This window comes from Rhinoraja longicauda, chromosome 4 (genome assembly GCF_053455715.1).
Source record: "Rhinoraja longicauda isolate Sanriku21f chromosome 4, sRhiLon1.1, whole genome shotgun sequence".
In the NCBI taxonomy this organism is placed as follows: domain Eukaryota; kingdom Metazoa; phylum Chordata; class Chondrichthyes; order Rajiformes; family Arhynchobatidae; genus Rhinoraja; species Rhinoraja longicauda.
The window spans coordinates 13,526,782-13,544,336 of NC_135956.1; the positions used below are offsets into that span (position 1 = coordinate 13,526,782).

A 17,555-nucleotide genomic window follows, 5' to 3' on the forward strand; every position below is an offset into this window, starting at 1 on the left:
CATGTTGCCGACAAACTCTTACCTGCCTGCACATAATCCATATCCCTCCATTCTTTGTACACCCCCAAAGAAAGATTAGGTTTGAAAAGATAGACACGCAAAGCTGGAATAACTCAGTGGGACAGGCAGCATCTCTGGAGAGAAGGAATGGGTGACGTTTCAGGTCGAGACCCTTCTTCACACTGATGTCAGGGGAGAGGGAGATACATAGATAAGGAAGTGTAAGGTGTGAAAATAGGACAAAGAGACTGGAGATCAAGGAAAATGTAATTGGAGACTGTCAGACTGGTCGGAGAACTGGGAAGAGGGAGGGATGGCGAGAGAGGAAAAGCAAGGGTTACTTGAAGTTAGAGAAGTCAATGTTCATACCATTGGGTTGTAAGCTGCCCGAGCGAAATATGAGGTGCTGTTCCTCCAATTTGCGCTGGGCCTCACTCTGACAGTGGAGGAGGCCCAGGACAGAAAGGTTGGTGTTGGAATGGGAGGGGGAGTTAAAGTGTTTAGCAACCGGGAGATCAGGTAGGTTTAGGCGGACTGAGTGGAGATGTTCAGCGAAACAATCGCCGAGCCTGCGCTTGGTCTCGCCGATATACAGGAGTCCACACCTGGAACAGTGGATACAGTAGATGAGGTTGGAGTAGGTGCAAGTGAACCTCTGCAAACCAGCTTCATAAAAAGCTGAAAAGGAAAAGCACATTGGAGAATGGTTCAAGAACTCCAGTAGATATTTTCAAGGTTTTCCAGGAAAGTTTTAAATTATGTCTCATGAGGGATTCTGTTATTAATATTTACATCTGTGGTGCCAGGGATGAAGTGGTTGGATGGATCACTAAATTAGCGAAAGCACCATAACTATATCTTTAAATAAGGCAGCCAAGAGTATATGAAAGTGTTACTTCTTCTACATTTGCTCAGTAATGATCATGAGCATTGGTACTGATTCTGGATGATGTTGTGGAATTCAGTGAACACAGTGCAGCTGAATTTGATTGGATTTGAGCCCAAGATCGGCCTATCTTTCATCATGGATAGATGTTAAATAATACTCAAAGTGTACCAAACACACCAAAGACATTTGTGGCATGATTATTACATTAGGCAAGCTTTGAATTGATATCAAGTTTGCTTCACAATCTGGGGCTAAGTTAAAGGTGACAGAAACAAAGCGAAAATGAGAATCCTTGTCGCATTCTAAACATTCATGCCAGGTAAAGGGAGGCTTCTGCTAAGGCCAAGGATCACAATCTGGTTTAGGGTTAGGTTTAGGTTATTGTTAGGTTTAGGTTTAGGTTTATGTTATTGTCACGTGTAAAAATATTTTTAAAGAGACATTTAGACAGGTACATGGATAGGACAGGTTTAGAGGGATATGGGCCAAACGCAGGCAGATGGAGCAAGTGTAAATGGGACATGTTGGCCGGTGTGGGAAAGTTGGGCTGAAGGGCTTGTTTCCACGCTGTAAGAACCTATGCCTCCATGTGTACTGAGGCACAGTAAAAAGCTTTGTTTTACATCCTGTCCAAACAGATCAGATATACCATGCATAGATACAATCAGTTCAAACTCAAGTGCAATAGATGGACCAAACGGGAAGATAGCAAGTGTAGAATATGGTTCTCGGCATTGTAGAGCATTGCAGTGCATCAGTTCCTTAGACAAGTCCAATGTCCTCAATGGGATATAGGTGAATCGAGCAGGAACATTACAATGTGTAATACTGTGTGTAATAACACTGTATTATTGTGTTATTCACTTATCTTTATCATACTGCAATGATTCAGAATTAACTTGTTTTAGTTCTGCAAAACGCTTGTACGTGAATGATATCTTAAAATAACACTAAGAAGTAAGATTCTTCATATCTATAAACCCTAATCTGAAATTCAATTGTCATCAAAATCTCCACTGTGGCTTCAGTTATTAATTAGCTTCATTAGTAAAGCTAAAACCAGGCATGGTTTCTTTACTGCATTTTGGAACTTTAACTCTGATAACTGAGAACCAGATGGCAATCCATAAGCTTTTTCTGCAAGCAAGCAAACCGAATGTACCAATTAAATAAAGAGTTCCTCTTAAATGAACAGTCTGCATTCCCACCTTCTGTTTCCTGAGAAGCATTGATAGTGGCTGGAAATTATATAAATCAGAGCGCTGAACAGATACTATGAAATGTAATCGGAGAATTCAAACAGAGTCCTTTAAAAAGAAGTTGAAGAATAAATTCCGCATTAGTTTCATTTTCATAGATATAATAATAATAATAAGCATTTATTTTATATAGCGCCTTACCAGAAGCTCAAAGCGCTTTACAAAAACAATCATAACATAAAAACAAACAGACAAACTATCCTAACGGAGAAGCGGCGAATAAACAGCGCCAGCGTCCTCTCACGTCAGGGTCCGGCAGTATACAACACAAAGCACAGGACACACAGATACAATTTATAACACAAACAGCCATCACAGTGATTGCTCCAGGCACACCCTCACTGTGATGGAAGGCAAAGAAAAGTCTTATCTTATTTATGAAAACAAATCATTGGAGCATGTGCAGGAAGGAACTGCAGATGCTGGTTTACACTGAAAATAGACACAAAATGCTGCAGTAACTCAGCAGGACAGGCAGCATCTCTGGAGAGAACGAACGGGTAACGTTTTGATTTTGTTTTAGATTTAGAGATACAGCGCGGAAACAGGCCCTTCGGCCCACCGAGTCCGCGCCGCCCAGCGATCCCCGCACATTAACATTATCCTACACACACTAGGGACAATTTTTACATTTACCCAGTCAATTAACCTACATACCTGTACGTCTTTGGAGTGTGGGAGGAAACCGAAGATCTCGGAGAAAACCCACGCAGGTCACGGGGAGAACGTACAGACTCCGTACAGACGGCGCCCGTAGTCAGGATCGAACCTGAGTCTCCGGCGCTGCATTCGCTGTAAGGCAGCAACTCTACCGCTGCGCCACCGTGCCGCCCTTGGGTCGACACTCTTCTTCAGACTGAGCGTCAGGGAAGAGGGAGTCTCAAAATAAGGCGACATGGTGGTGCAGCAGTAGTGTTGCTACCTTACAGCGCCAGAGACCCATGTTTGATCCTGGCTATGTGCTGATACTGGCTATGAGTCTGTACGGAGTTTGTACGTTCTCCCCGTGACCTGCGTTTCTTTTTTTCGCCGGGTAATCTGGTTCCCTCCCACACTCCAAAGACATACAGGTTTATAGGTTAATTGGCTGGGTACAAGTGTAAATTGTCCCTAGCGTGTGTAGGACAGTGTTAGTGTGCGGCGATCGTTGGTCGGTGCGGACTCGGTGGGCTGAAGGGCCTGTTTCCGCGCTGCATCTTTAAACCAAACTAAACTAAACTGCATTAAAAAATGACATTCAATTATTTGATATTTCAAAAGACCTAACTATCTATTTATTGCTACCAAATGGAACTGCTATTAATTACGTCAACAGAAGGCAAAAGTATTTGAAAGTTGAATTAGTGTGCAAGCCGTGAAAAATAGACGCACAAACCTCAGAAAGATCTTCAGAAATTTACAGTTATAAAAATAATGCATAACTGAAATCACCCATTAAAAATGAAGGCAAGACTAATCCATAACAGTTAGATTTCAACAAAGATTTTTTTTCATTTTTACTGGCGAGTTGTACACAACATTTTCAGAATGTTTCATTGGAGATATCATATTATAGTGAAAATTAAAAGAAAATGGAGGAAACCTAAAATAAAAAAATTGAATGATCTGGAAAGACTCATCAGATGTTCAGTTCAATTTCCAGTTTAGTTTAATGTCACGTGTGCAAGCTTCGGTTGCGTGCTAACCAGTCAGCAGCCAATGATGCCTCACTTGGTGAGTGTTCCCAGCATGTAGCTATCTTTGGGAAAATCTACATCATTCTGAGAGACCAGGTAATGAAGCTTCATCAAGAGGTGTCAATGGAACCGTGTCAAGGGCTGGGACATTTAAAATACTATTTTGTTTGCCATTTTTGCCATGATCAAGCAGATCAATCACAGTACATAACACAAGTGCAGCATAAGGAGATATGATCAAAATGAATGAATATGTAAAGTAAAATATTTCAAGTAACTGCTCTCATTTCAATCCAGAGAAAAAGAGAGATCAGCCATGATTGAATGGCTGAGTAAACTTAAAGTCATGAGGTCATAAGGGATAAGAGTAGAATTAGGCCATTTTGCCCATCAAGTCTACTCCGCCATTAAATCATGGCTGATCTATCTTTCCCTCCTAACCCCATTCTCCTGCCTTCTCCCCATACCCCCTAACACCTGCACTAATCAAGGTAGGCCGATGGGCCAAAGGGCCTAATTCTGCTTCTAGAATGTATGAATGTTATGAACATGAACAGATTACTCGTTGAATTAACTTGTTTTATACAATTGCTGTTGCTGGATATCACCATTTTATTTTTTGTCTCATTAAGTAAATGTTGACAGTAAACTACCATTTCTGTGAAGCTTCGTGCTGGACTTTTCATGTCTATATTTTCAGGGTTTAGTTATTTTCTTTTAATTGTGTGAACAGTTCGCTGGTTTCATTTATTTCCATGAACTGTCCTCAGTAATATGGCTACATCATTATAGTCATAGAGTCATACAGCTTGGAAATAGGCCATTCGGCCCTACTTGCCCACACCGACCAACAGGTCCCATCTACACTAGTCCTACCTGCCTATGTTTGGCCCATATCCCATTAAACCTGTCCTATTCATGTACCTGCCTAAATGTTTCTTAAACGTTGCAAAGTACCTGCCTCAACTACCTCCTCCAGCAGTCTGTTTCATATACCCATTACCCTTTCTGTGACAAAGTTACCCCTCAGGTTCCTATTAAATCTTTCCCCACTTACCCTAGTCACTCTAATTAATGGCATTTCCATTTGGTAATAATAAACAGGCAATCCGAGATTCTGGAATCCAAAATAATTTAATGTCATTCTCTCCTGTAAGTGGAGAGCAGGGAACAGTGATTCTTGTTAATCTTTTTGGCTGATAAACTGTCTTCAGGCGAAAAATAATCACAACACTCATGCTGATGTACAGTGAATCCCTCGGTATATATTATAGTAATTGGCAAAATAGGTAGCATCTGTGGAGGACATGGACAGGCGATGTTTCGTGTCAGGTCTTTAGACCATTTGTAGCCAATACAGAAAAAGGGTCTTGACCTGAAACGTTGCCTGCCCATTCCCCCCACAGATGCTGCCTTATCCGCTGAGTACTCCAGCATTTTGTGTTTGCTCACCTTTAGTTTTCGTTTTAGAGATACAGCGTGGAAACAGACCCTTTGGCCCACCGAGTCCACACCGACCAGCGATCACCCCGTACACTAACACCAGCTTCTTCCAACTTCGAACCATAGCTAAAATCAAACCTTTCCTCAAATTCGACGACACAGAAAAAATCATTCACGCTTTCATTTCCTCCCGCCTAGACTACTGCAACTCCCTATACACTGGGATCAGCCAATCTTCCCTGTCCCGCCTGCAACTGGTCCAAAACGCCGCAGCGAGACTCCTGACGGGTACCCGTAAAAGGGACCACATCACCCCGATTCTGGCCTCTCTCCACTGGCTCCCTGTACGGTACAGAATCAACTTCAAGCTCCTCCTATTCACGTATAAAGCCATAAATGGACACTCCCCCCCCTACATCAAAAATCTTCTAACCCCCCTCTCTAACTCCAGGTCCCTCAGATCGGCCGACTTGGGGCTATTCACTATCCCACGGTCTAGGCTTAAACTCAGGGGTGACCGCGCTTTTGCGGTTGCAGCTCCTAGACTGTGGAACAGCATCCCTCTCCCGATCAGAACTGCCCCCTCCATCGACTCCTTTAAGTCCAGGCTCAAAACATATTTCTACTCCCTAGCGTTTGAGGCTCATTGAGGAGGCGCTGTGAACTGTTTGCGTGCTACTGTATGTTTTCATTTTTTTTTTTTCTATTGGAACCTAATCAAATGTACAGCACTTTGGTCAACATGGGTTGTTTTTAAATGTGCTATACAAATAAAATTGACTTGACTTGACTTGACTTGACTAGCAGTTAGATTTAGCTCTTAGGGCTAAGGGAATCAAGGGATATGGGGAAAAAGCCGGAACGGGGTACTGATTGTGGATGATCAGCCATGATCATATTGAATGGCGGTGCTGGCCAAATGGCTTACTCCTGCACCTATTTTCTATGTTTCTATGTTTCTACACACACAAGGGGCAATTTACAATCTTTCCAAAGCTAATTAACCTACAAACTTGTATGTCTTTGGAATGTGAGAGGAAACGGGAGCACACGGGAGAAAACCCACGTGGTCACAGGGAGAACGTACAAACTCCAAACAGACAGCACCCGTAGTCAGGATCGAACCAGCACTCTGGCGCTGTGAGGCAGCAAGTCTACCGCTGCGCCACCCTGCCGGACCATTCTTCAGTTTCAATTTATAGAACTATTTAATAACTACAACTTAACTTAGTTTCCGGTGGAGTTGTCATGGGAACTAATTGACATTCACTTTTCCAATGAAATAATGACAAAGAAAGTGATGCCCCATTTAACCTTTCTTTTAGTTTTAGTTTAGTTTAGAGATACAGCGCGGAAGCAGGCCCTTCGGCCCACCGAGTCCGCACCGACCAGCAATCCCCACACATTAATGTTATCCTACACTAGGGACAATATTTACATTTATACCAAGCCAATTTACCTACAAATCTGTATGTCTTTGGAGTGTGGGAGGAAACCGAAGTTTTCGGAGAAAACCCACGCAGGTCACGGGGAGAACGTACAAACTCTGTACAGACGGCACCCATGGTCAGGATCGAACCCAGGTCTCTGGCTCTGTAAGGCACCAACTCTACCGCTGCACCACCATGTCGCCGTGCTTTCATTGACATTGTTTATGAGCTTAATTGTAAAAGTGCATCACCTCATTGAACCCTGCGGCACAGTGGCGCAGTGGTAGAGTTGCTGCCTTACAGCACCAGAGACCCGGTTTCTCCCTGTGACTTGTGTGGGTTTTCTCCGGGTGCTCACATTTCCTCCCACACTCTAAAGATGTACAGGTTTGCAGGTTAATTGGCTTCGGTAAAATTGTAAATTGTCCCTAGTGTGTGTGGGTAGGATAATGTTAGTATGCGGCGATCGCTGGTCGGAGTGGACTCGGTGAATCGAAGTGCCTGTTTCCGCGCTGCATCTTTCAACTAAACTAAACTAAACTAAACTAAACTAAACTAACCCACAGTCAGGAAATAGCAGAGTGGGATATTCCCCCTTTGCAACAACATACACTCTTAGAGGGAGCTAAACAATTAGTCCCCTCTCCCACCCTTTCCTCTTACAGAGCATTTTTTCCTCTTTCAAATATTAGCATGAATGTGAACAATGTATAAAGCAAAACACCGCACACATCTGCTCAGAAATTCACATATGTTTCCAAACCAGCCTCTAATAAATCTACAAAGAGCAGACAATAATTCAATTATAATCGTTTGGAAACAACGGTTGGGAGTTGTTTTTGCCATCATCAGCAGCAGAATTGTAGATCGAGAGTGAATTTAGGCCAATAAAGCTGTCAAGAATAATTGTAGACTCATTGCTTTCTTATTATCGTTAAAATTAAAAAAGGATTCAGTTGAATGGATTTTTGAAGTTAAAATCATCGTTCGGCTGTAATAATGTTTAAGTGCGAGCAAATAAAATAGGTAAATGCATTAAATGTTTCTTGACATATGCTTTAATTATTTAATGGTAATAACATTTAAATTGGTATTTATTATTAGAACGGAGTTGTCATTTAAGACATCATTGGAAACCCATTATTGTGGTCACTCTGGGCACAGAGTATACACAGAAAGATGATAAAGTCTACTGTTCTTTTATTTGAATTGTCGGCGTTGACATTTATTCATTTTAAGCAATACTCATTGAGAAGCTGTCAAAAACTAATTACTGCCACTGAAAGAACAACCATAATACATAACACTAATTATTCATTTAATATTTTGTCGAGTCTAATAAATAATTCAGTATAGTTTTTAAATGCAACTCTCAGGATAATTGCAATGAATAAATGCTAATGAATGCAAAGCTCTAACCAGATACCCAATCTTTAATCAAATTAATTATGATTTAGCCCTACAATGCACATGATTCACCTATTCAGAAGTTATTGAGTAGCTGCAGAAATGAGAGTGCACATCATTCAAATAAAAAGATGGTGTAGGAAATGAAATATTAATCTTCATGCAATGAAGCAATAGACCCACTCATTGAGAAAGGAAAGCCTCCATGCGCTACTTTAAACTGTATGCAATATGCAACTAGAGAACTGAGTTACAAAGCAAATTCTTCTTGCATCCCGAAACAGTTGATTAGTACAGGTGTCAGGGGTGCTGGGGAGAAGGCAGGAGAATTGAATTGAATAATTTAATAATTGAATAAATTTTATTAGCCAAGTATGTATACATACAAGGAATTTGCTTTGGTGCTTTGCTCGCAAGTAACAACATGACATACAGTAAACAATTAAGAATAAAGCGTTATAATTCATTCATATGAAGAATGAAATAAAATACCAGAGCAAAAGGAGGCTACAATGCACATGATTCACCTATTTGTTGGGTTGTTGAGTAGATCTACTGCTTGTGGAAAAAAACTGCTTTTATGTCTGGCTGTGGCGGCTTTGACAGTCTGGAGTCGCCTTCCAGAGGGACGAGCTTCAAAGAGTTTGTGGGGTTGAGAGGGGATGATTGATCAGCCATGAACGAATGGCAGAGAAGACTTGATGGGCCGAATGGCCTAATTCTGCTCCTTCAACTTATAAACTTATGCACTTATGAAATAAGAGATCCAGACCAAACCAAAGCAGAGGAAAAATGTGCACAGAATGATCTTAAAACAACGCAGATTGTTTCAAATTTAACACAGATAATTATTTTAAAGACTTAAGGGTCTCGTCCTAAACCATCACCCATTCCTTGTCTCCAGAGATGCTGCCTTTCCCGCTGAGTTACTCCAACATTTTGTGTCTATCTTTTACATAGGAAAAAAATGTTATGATTTTCCCAGTATCCCAATCAGCATGATAAATGGATATTAAAACAATAATCTGTATTAATTAATGAATTATGCATTAATAAATTCAGAAAATCCACAGTCCTTTACACAGAGTACATAGTTTTAAGGTGAAAAGGGCAAGATTGAATGGGAATCTGAGAGGCAACTTTTTCACTCAGAAGCTGGCGGGAATATGGAACCAATTGCCAAAGGAGGTAGTTGAGGCAGGCACTATAACAACTTTTAAAACACATATGGACAGGTGCATGGATAGGAAAGGTTCATAAGTTCAAAAGTGAAAGGAGCAGAATTAGACCAATTGGCCTATCAAGTCTACTCCGCCATTCAATCACGGCTGATCTATCTCTCCCTCCTAACCCCATTTTCCTGCCATCTCCCCATAACCCCTGACACCCATACTAATCAAGAATCTATCTATCTGGTCCTAGACACTCCCACTAGTGGAAACATCCCCTTCACATCCACTCTATCCAGGCCTTTCATTATTTGGTAAGTTGCAATAAGGTTTAGAGGGATATGGACCAAATGCCGGCAAATGGAACTAGCTTAGATGGAGCATCTTGGACTGCAGGGGCAACTTGGGCATAAGGTCATAAGGAATAGGAGTAGAATTAGGCCATTCAGCCCATCAAGTCTACTCCACCATTCAACCATGGCTGATCTATCTCTCCTAACCCCATTCTCCTGCCTTCTCCCCATAACCTCTGACACCTGTACTAATCAAGAAACTATCTATCTCTGCCTTAAAAATATCCACTGACTTGGCCTCTACAGCCTTCTGTGGTAAAGAATTCCACAGGTTCACCACCCTCTGACTAAAGAGCTTTTTCCTTATTTCCTTCTTAAAAGAACATTCTTTAATTCTGAGGCTATGACCTCTGGAGTGGCATGGGAAACATTCCCTGCATTTCTGCTCTCAATCTTTCTCCTCGTGGCCAAAGACTGAATGGGTTTCTCCATATCCTCACCATCCATCACCCAATTCCAATCGTTAATGCAATGGTCCACGGACGTAAAGGGGGGGGAAGATGGAGAATTAGAGTGGCAAGCAGCTGAAAGTTTTGGCTCATCTCTGTGGACTAAATACAAGTAGTTCCACAAAGTAGGCATCCGATCTGTGTTTAATCTCCGCGATATGGAAGAGACCACACAATGAGCAACAGAAGCAATACCAACAGAAGCAGTTCCTGTGGATTGGAGGATAGCAAATGTTATCCCACTTTTTAAGAAAGGAGGGAGAGAGAAAACGGGTAATTATAGACCAGTTAGTCTGACATCAGTGGTGGGGAAGATGCTGGAGTCAATTATAAAAGACGAAATTGCTGAGCATTTGGATAGCAGTAACAGGATCATTCCGAGTCAGCATGGATTTACGAAGGGGAAATCATGCTTGACAAATCTACTGGAATTTTTTGAGGATGTAACTAGGAAAATTGACAGGGGAGAGTCAGTGGATGTGGTGTACCTCGACTTTCAGAAAGCCTTCGACAAGGTCCCACATAGGAGATTAGTGGGCAAAATTAGAGCACATGGTATTGGGGGTAGGGTACTGACATGGATAGAAAATTGGTTGACAGACAGAAAGCAAAGAGTGGGGATAAATGGGTCCCTTTCGGAATGGCAGGCAGTGACCAGTGGGGTACCGCAAGGTTCGGTGCTGGGACCCCAGCTATTTACGATATACATTAATGACTTAGATGAATGGATTAAAAGTACCATTAGCAAATGTGCAGATGATACTAAGCTGGGGGGTAGTGTGAATTGTGAGGAAGATGCAATAAGGTTGCAGGGTGACTTGGACAGGTTGTGTGAGTGGGCGGATACATGGCAGATGCAGTTTAATGTAGATAAGTGTGAGGTTATTCACTTTGGAAGTAAGAATAGAAAGGCAGATTATTATCTGAATGGTGTCAAGTTAGGAAGAGGGGATGTTCAACAAGATCTGGGTGTCCTAGTGCATCAGTCACTGAAAGGAAGCATGCAGGTACAGCAGGCAGTGAAGAAAGCCAATGGAATGTTGGCCTTCATAACAAGAGGAGTTGAGTATAGGAGCAAAGAGGTCCTTCTACAGTTGTACCGGGCACTGGTGAGACCGCACCTGGAGTACTGTGTGCAGTTTTGGTCTCCAAATTTGAGGAAGGATATTCTTGCTATTGAGGGCGTGCAGCGTAGGTTCACTAGGTTAATTCCCGGAATGGCGGGACTGTCGTATGTTGAAAGGCTGGAGCAATTAGGCTTGTATACACTGGAATATAGAAGGATGAGGGGGGATCCTATTGAAACATATAAGATAATTAGGGGATTGGACACATCAAAGGCAGGAAACATGTTCCCAATGTTGGGGGAGTCCAGAACAAGGGGCCACAGTTTAAGAATAAGGGGTAGGCCATTTAGAACGGAGATGAGGAAGAACTTTTTCAGTCAGAGAGTGGTGAAGGTGTGGAATTCTCTGCCTCAGAAGGCAGTGCAGGCCAGTTCGTTGGATGCTTTCAAGAGAGAGCTGGATAGAGCTCTTAAGGATAGCGGAGTGAGGGGGTATGGGGAGAAGGCAGGAACGGGGTACTGATTGAGATTGATCAGCCATGATCGCATTGAATGGCGGTGCTGGCTCGAAGGGCTGAATGGCCTCCTCCTGCACCTATTGTCTATTGTCTATTGTCTATAATATATTTACAGGGCTTGTACTCGCTGGAGTTTAGAAGAATGAGGAGGGGACCTCATTGAAACATACAGAATAGTGAAAGGCTTGGATAGAGTGGATGTGGAGAGGATGTTTTCACGAGTGGGAGAGTCCAAGACCAGAGGTCGTAGCCTCAGAATTAAAGGACTTTCTTTTAGGAAGGAAATGAGGAGAAATTTAATTGGTTAGAGGGTGGTGAATCTGTGGAATTCCTTGCCACAGAAGGCTGTGGCGGCCATGTCAGTGGATATTTTTAAGGCAGAGATAGATAGATTTGTGATTAGTACAGGTGTCAGAGGTTATGGGGAGAAGGTAGGAGAATGGGGTTAGGAGGGAGAGATAGATCATCCATGATTGAATGGCGGAGTAGACTTGATGGTCCGAATGGCCTAAATTCTACTCCTATTCCTTATGACCTTATGACCTTGTGACCATGTGGGTGCTCCGATTTCCTCCAACATCCAAAAGAAATATGGGGTTATACGTTAACTGACCACTGTAAATTGCCACTGGTGTGTAGGGGGTGGATGAGAAAGTGGGAAAACGTAGAACTAGTGAGAACGGGTGGTACCGGTGATCATTGTGCACTTGGTGGGCCACAGTTGAGGGATTCTGGTCGGAGTGGGAAGGGTAGAGATTGGGATAGAGGCCAGGAGGTGAGACGGCGAGGACAAAAGGCTGGAAATTCTGGAATTTGATAAGAAAGGAAAGTGAAGAGTGGAAACGATTAGTGAGGGGTCTTGGTGGATGGGAACAACAGAAAGAACAACAAGATGTTTCACTCACCTCTGTCTTACCATCTCTGTCTTAATGTATCTCCCCCACTCTGCTCCCATCCTTTTCAGTGATGAGTGGAGGAAAGGCTTTAGTGCAAGTTTTCCCTTGCAAGAGTTATTCTAAGTCAAGTCTAATGTGCAATTATATATTGTTCCCATGGGTACCTCACAAAAGTGGCACATCATCATCCATCACCTGGAGGCTCTTCATCTGAAGCATTCTACTCAAATTTTATTTTCTGTTTTTGTTTTAATATTATTTTAGTTTAGTTTAGTTTAGAGATACAGCGCAGAAACAGGCCCTTTCGGCCCACCGAGTCCGCACTGACCAGTGATCCCCGCACATTAGCACAATACTACACACTAGGGACAATTTACACTTATACCAAACTTCAAACCTGTATGTCTTTGGAGTGTGGAGAACTTGGAGAAAACCCACGCGGTCATGGGGAGAATGTACGAACTGCGTACAGTCAGCACCCGTAGTCGGGATCGAACCTGGATCTCTGGCGCTGGAAGGCAGCAACTTTACCGCTATGCCACCGTGCGGTGGAACACCTCCCTAACAGTTTAAGTTTAGTTTATTATTGTCACATGTACCGAGGTACAGTGATAAAATGTTCATCCAACTTTCTTTAAAATTATATTTCAAAATCTATCTTAATGATTAGTTAGAATCATAGTCATGGAGTCATTCCAGCATGGAAACAGGCCCTTCAGCTCAACTTGCCCACAACGGCCAACGTGTCGCAGCTATACTAGTCCCACCTCCCCACATTTGGCCCACATCCCTCCAAACCTGTCCTATCTATATACCTCTTTCTTAAAAGTTTTTTGAAAGTTTAAAGATTAAACGTTCTTTCATCCAGTTGAAACAATCCTGATTGTCGACACAAGGAATTGCAGATGTTGGAATCTTGCGTAAAAAACCCCAAGTGCAGGAGTAACGCAACGGGTCAGGCAATATCTCTGGAGGACATGGATTGACAATGCTTCTTGTCGAGACCCTTTGTAGGCTAATTAAGCAACAATCGTTCATGTCTTTGGGATGTGGGAGGAGACCAGAGCACCCAAAGCAAACCCACGCAGTCACGGGAAGAATTTGCAAATTCCACACAGTCAGCTCTATTTTCTTTCTTCTCATTCTTAATGTAATTCTAGTGAAGCCATAAAATACTATCTCAAGTTATAGTAGAATTAGGCCATTCGGCCTATCGAGTCTACTCTGCCATTCAATCATGGCTGATCTCTGCCTCCTAATCCCATTTTCCTGCCTTCTCCCCATAACCCTTGACACCCGTTCTAAACAAGAATTTGTCTATCTCTGTCTTAAAAATATCCACTGATTTGGCCTCTACAATCCTCTGTGGCAATGAGTTCCACCGATTAACTACCCTCTGACTAAAGAAGTTCCTCCTCACCTCCTTTCTTAAAGAGCGCCGTTTAATTCTGAGGCTATGACCTCTGGTCCTAGACTCTCCCACCAGTGGAAACATCCTTTCCACATTCCACATCCACTATGCCTTTCATTATTCTGTAAGTTTCAATGAGGTCCCCCCTCAACCTTCTAAACTCCAGCATGTATAGGCCCAGTGCCGTCAAAAGCTCATCATATGTTAACTCACTCATTCCTGGGATCGTTCTTGTAAACCTCCTCTGGACCCTCTCCAGAGCCAGCACATCCTTCAGCCATAGATATGGGGCTCAAGATGAGGTGATGTGCTGATATCGCTGACAATGGTCCACTTTAATCAATGTTTATATACATTTGATACCCTGTTATGTACTCAGCTTCATTGTGTGCATGCAGGTGCTTACAATTAAATAACTTGCATTTTGAAAATGCCGTTTGATTTAAGTTTTTAAGTTTGCAGCTTTGATAAATTAGGTCTGGATGATATCATTGTATTATACTCCCTCCATTCATTCCATTTCTTACAATTGTTAATTTTTACTTCCAGATCCTGATCCATTTTGTTCTGACATGCTCCATGTTTCACTGTCCTTCTGATTCATTTTACTGACTGTATGCCTCCTTGTCACCTTTCCCTCGGCAATGAATCATTCTACATTTCCTTATCATCGTGTGCTTTGGAGTGTGGGAGGAAACCGATCATCTCGAAGAAAACCCACGCAGGTCAAGGGGAGAACGTACAAACTCTGTGCAGACAACACCCGTAGTCAGGGTTGAACTCGGGTCTCTGGCACTGTAAGCGCTGTACGGCAGCAACTCTACCGCTGCGCCACCGTGCCGCTAGTTGGGGGAGTTGAAAACTGAAATCCCCGTTAGCGTTCATTTTGATGAAATTCCCTTCAGGCTGAAAAAAAATCAAAACATTGTGCGTTGATGTACAATGAATCTCTGCACTGAATAAAGTACTTTAGTCCACTTTCTGTGTGAGGCTGGTCACAGTTGGAAAGGGAAAATGATAACCTCAGCACCACAATGAGAAAATGTAATTGTATTTATAGATGTAAATAATACAACGTTCCATTGAGGTAAATGAATGTGGCTCATGTATGACAGGTTGTGGCAATCAGTGGAAGTGCGATGTTGCAATGTGACATCGAGTCACTTGTCCAGGATGTAGCCCAGGGCTTTCTGAGATACAAAACGCATCAACTTTCCTTGGATTGCACTCTCAACAATTAGGATTGTTAGGATTGTTGCTCCATAACACCTTCCAGTACTGACCCTACCAAGGATTAACGGGGTGAATCGGATGTTGTATTATTTGTCTGAATTAGCTGGGCACAAGCTCCCTCTACACTTCACGTTCCCTCGGTAAACATTTTATCGGGATGCATCAGTGCATGGTTTGGTAACAGCTCCATCCAAGACCGCAAGAAATTGCGGAGAATTATGGATTCCGCCCAGACCATCATACAAACCAACCTCCCTTCCATTGACTCCATCTACACTTCACGCTGCCTTGGTAAGGTCACCAGCATAATCAAGCACCAGTCTTGATGGCGGTGCTGGCTCGAAGGGCCGAATGGCCTCCTCCTGCACCTATTGTTTATTGTCTATATTGTCTCACCCAGTCACTCCCTCTTCTCCCCTCTCCCATCAGGTACAGGTACAGATGTTTGAAAACGCATACCTCCAGATTCAGGAGCACTGGAATTTAGAAGGATGAGAGGGGATCTTATCGAAACATATAAGATTATTAAGGGGTTGGACACGTTAGAGGCAGGAAACATGTTCCCAATGTTGGGGGAGTCCAGAACAAGGGGCCACAGTTTAAGAATAAGGGGTAGGCCATTTAGAACTGCGATGAGGAAAATCTTTTTCAGTCAGAGAGTTGTGAATCTGTGGAATTCTCTGCCTCAGAAGGCAGTGGAGGCCAATTCTCTGAATGCATTCAAGAGAGAGCTGGATAGAGCTCTTAAGGATAGCGGAGTCAGGGGGTATGGGGAGAAGGCAGGAACGGGGTACTGATTGAGGATGATCAGCCATGATCACATTGAATGGCGGTGCTGGCTCGAAGGGCCGAATGGCCTCCTCCTGCACCTATTGTCTATTGTCTATATTGTCTCACCCAGTCACTCCCTCTTCTCCCCTCTCCCATCAGGTACAGGTACAGATGTTTGAAAACGCATACCTCCAGATTCAGGAGCAGTTTCTTCCAAGATGTCATAAGGCAACTGAACTGTCCTTGCTATTGAGGCAGTGCACCGTAGGTTCACGAGGTTAATCCCTGGGACGGTGGGACTGTCATATGAGGAAAGATTGGAAAGACTAGGTTTGTATTCACTGCAGTTTAGAAGGATGAGAGGGGATCTTATAGAGACTTATAAAACCATAAAAGGACTAGACAAGCTAGATGCAGGAAAAATGTTCCCAATGTTGGGGGAGTCCAGAACCAGGGGACACAGTCGAAGAATAAAGGGGAGGCCATTTAAAACTGAGGTGAGAAGAAACTTTTTCACCCAGAGAGTTGTGAATTAGTGGAATTCTCTGCCACAGAAGGCAGTGGAGGCCAATTCACTGGATGAATTTAAAAGAGAGTTAGAGAGAGCCCTAGGGGCTAGTGGAATCAAGGGATATGGGGAGAAGGCAGGCACGGGTTACTGATTGTGGATAATCAGCCATGATCACAATGAATGGCGGTGCTGGCTCAAAGGACCAAACGGCCTCCTCCAGCATCAATGTTCTATGTTTCTATGTTTCTATTTTTCTATGCCCTCTCACCAGCTGGAGTGCGGTCCTGACCTTCCATCTACCTCACTGGAGATCTTCAAATTATCTTTAATCGGACTTTACTTGATTTTATCTTGCACTAAGTGTTATACCCTCTAACCTCTAATTGTACACTGTGGACAGGTTGATTGTAATCATGTATGGTCTTTTCGCTGACTGCACAGCACGCAACAAACGGTGGCGCAGCGGTAGAGTTGCTGCCTTACAGCGAATGCAGCGCCGGAGACTCAGGTTCGATCCTGACTACGGGCGCCGTCTGTACGGATTTTGTACGTTCTCCCCGTGACCTGCGTGGGTTTTCGAGATCTTCGGTTTCCTCCCACACTCCAAAGACAATAGACAATAGACAATAGACAATAGGTGCAGGAGTAGGCCATTCAGCCCTTCGAGCCAGCACCGCCATTCATTGCGATCATGGCTGATCACTCTCAATCAGTACCCCGTTCCTGCCTTCTCCCCATACCCCCTCACACCGCTATCCTTAAGAGCTCTATCCACACCTTCACCACTCTCTGACTGAAAAAGTTCTTCCTCATCTCCGTTCTAAATGGCCTACCCCTTATTCTTAAACTGTGGGCCCTTGTTCTGGACTCCCCCAACATTGGGAACATGTTTCCTGCCTCTAATGTGTCCAATCCCCTAATTATCTTATATGTTTCAATAAGATCCCCCCTCATCCTTCTAAATTCCAGTGTATACAAGCCTAATTGCTCCAGCCTTTCAACATACGACAGTCCCGCCATTCCGGGAATTAACCTAGTGAACCTACGCTGCACCCCCTCAATAGCAAGAATATC

The 17,555-nt window shown here is 43.1% G+C and overlaps 1 protein-coding gene across 1 annotated transcript in view; it reads left to right on the forward strand.

Moving 5' to 3' along the window:
* tmem64 (transmembrane protein 64) overlaps nt 1-14,633 on the forward strand; it is a 209,479-nt gene extending 194,846 nt beyond the window's left edge. Inside the window, exon 3 of the mRNA XM_078397215.1 lies at nt 14,516-14,633. Within this exon, the coding sequence (XP_078253341.1) occupies nt 14,516-14,578 (63 nt within the window). The 3' untranslated portion in view covers nt 14,579-14,633. The remainder of the gene's footprint in view (nt 1-14,515) is intronic.
* The last annotated feature ends 2,922 nt before the right edge of the window (nt 14,634-17,555 follow it).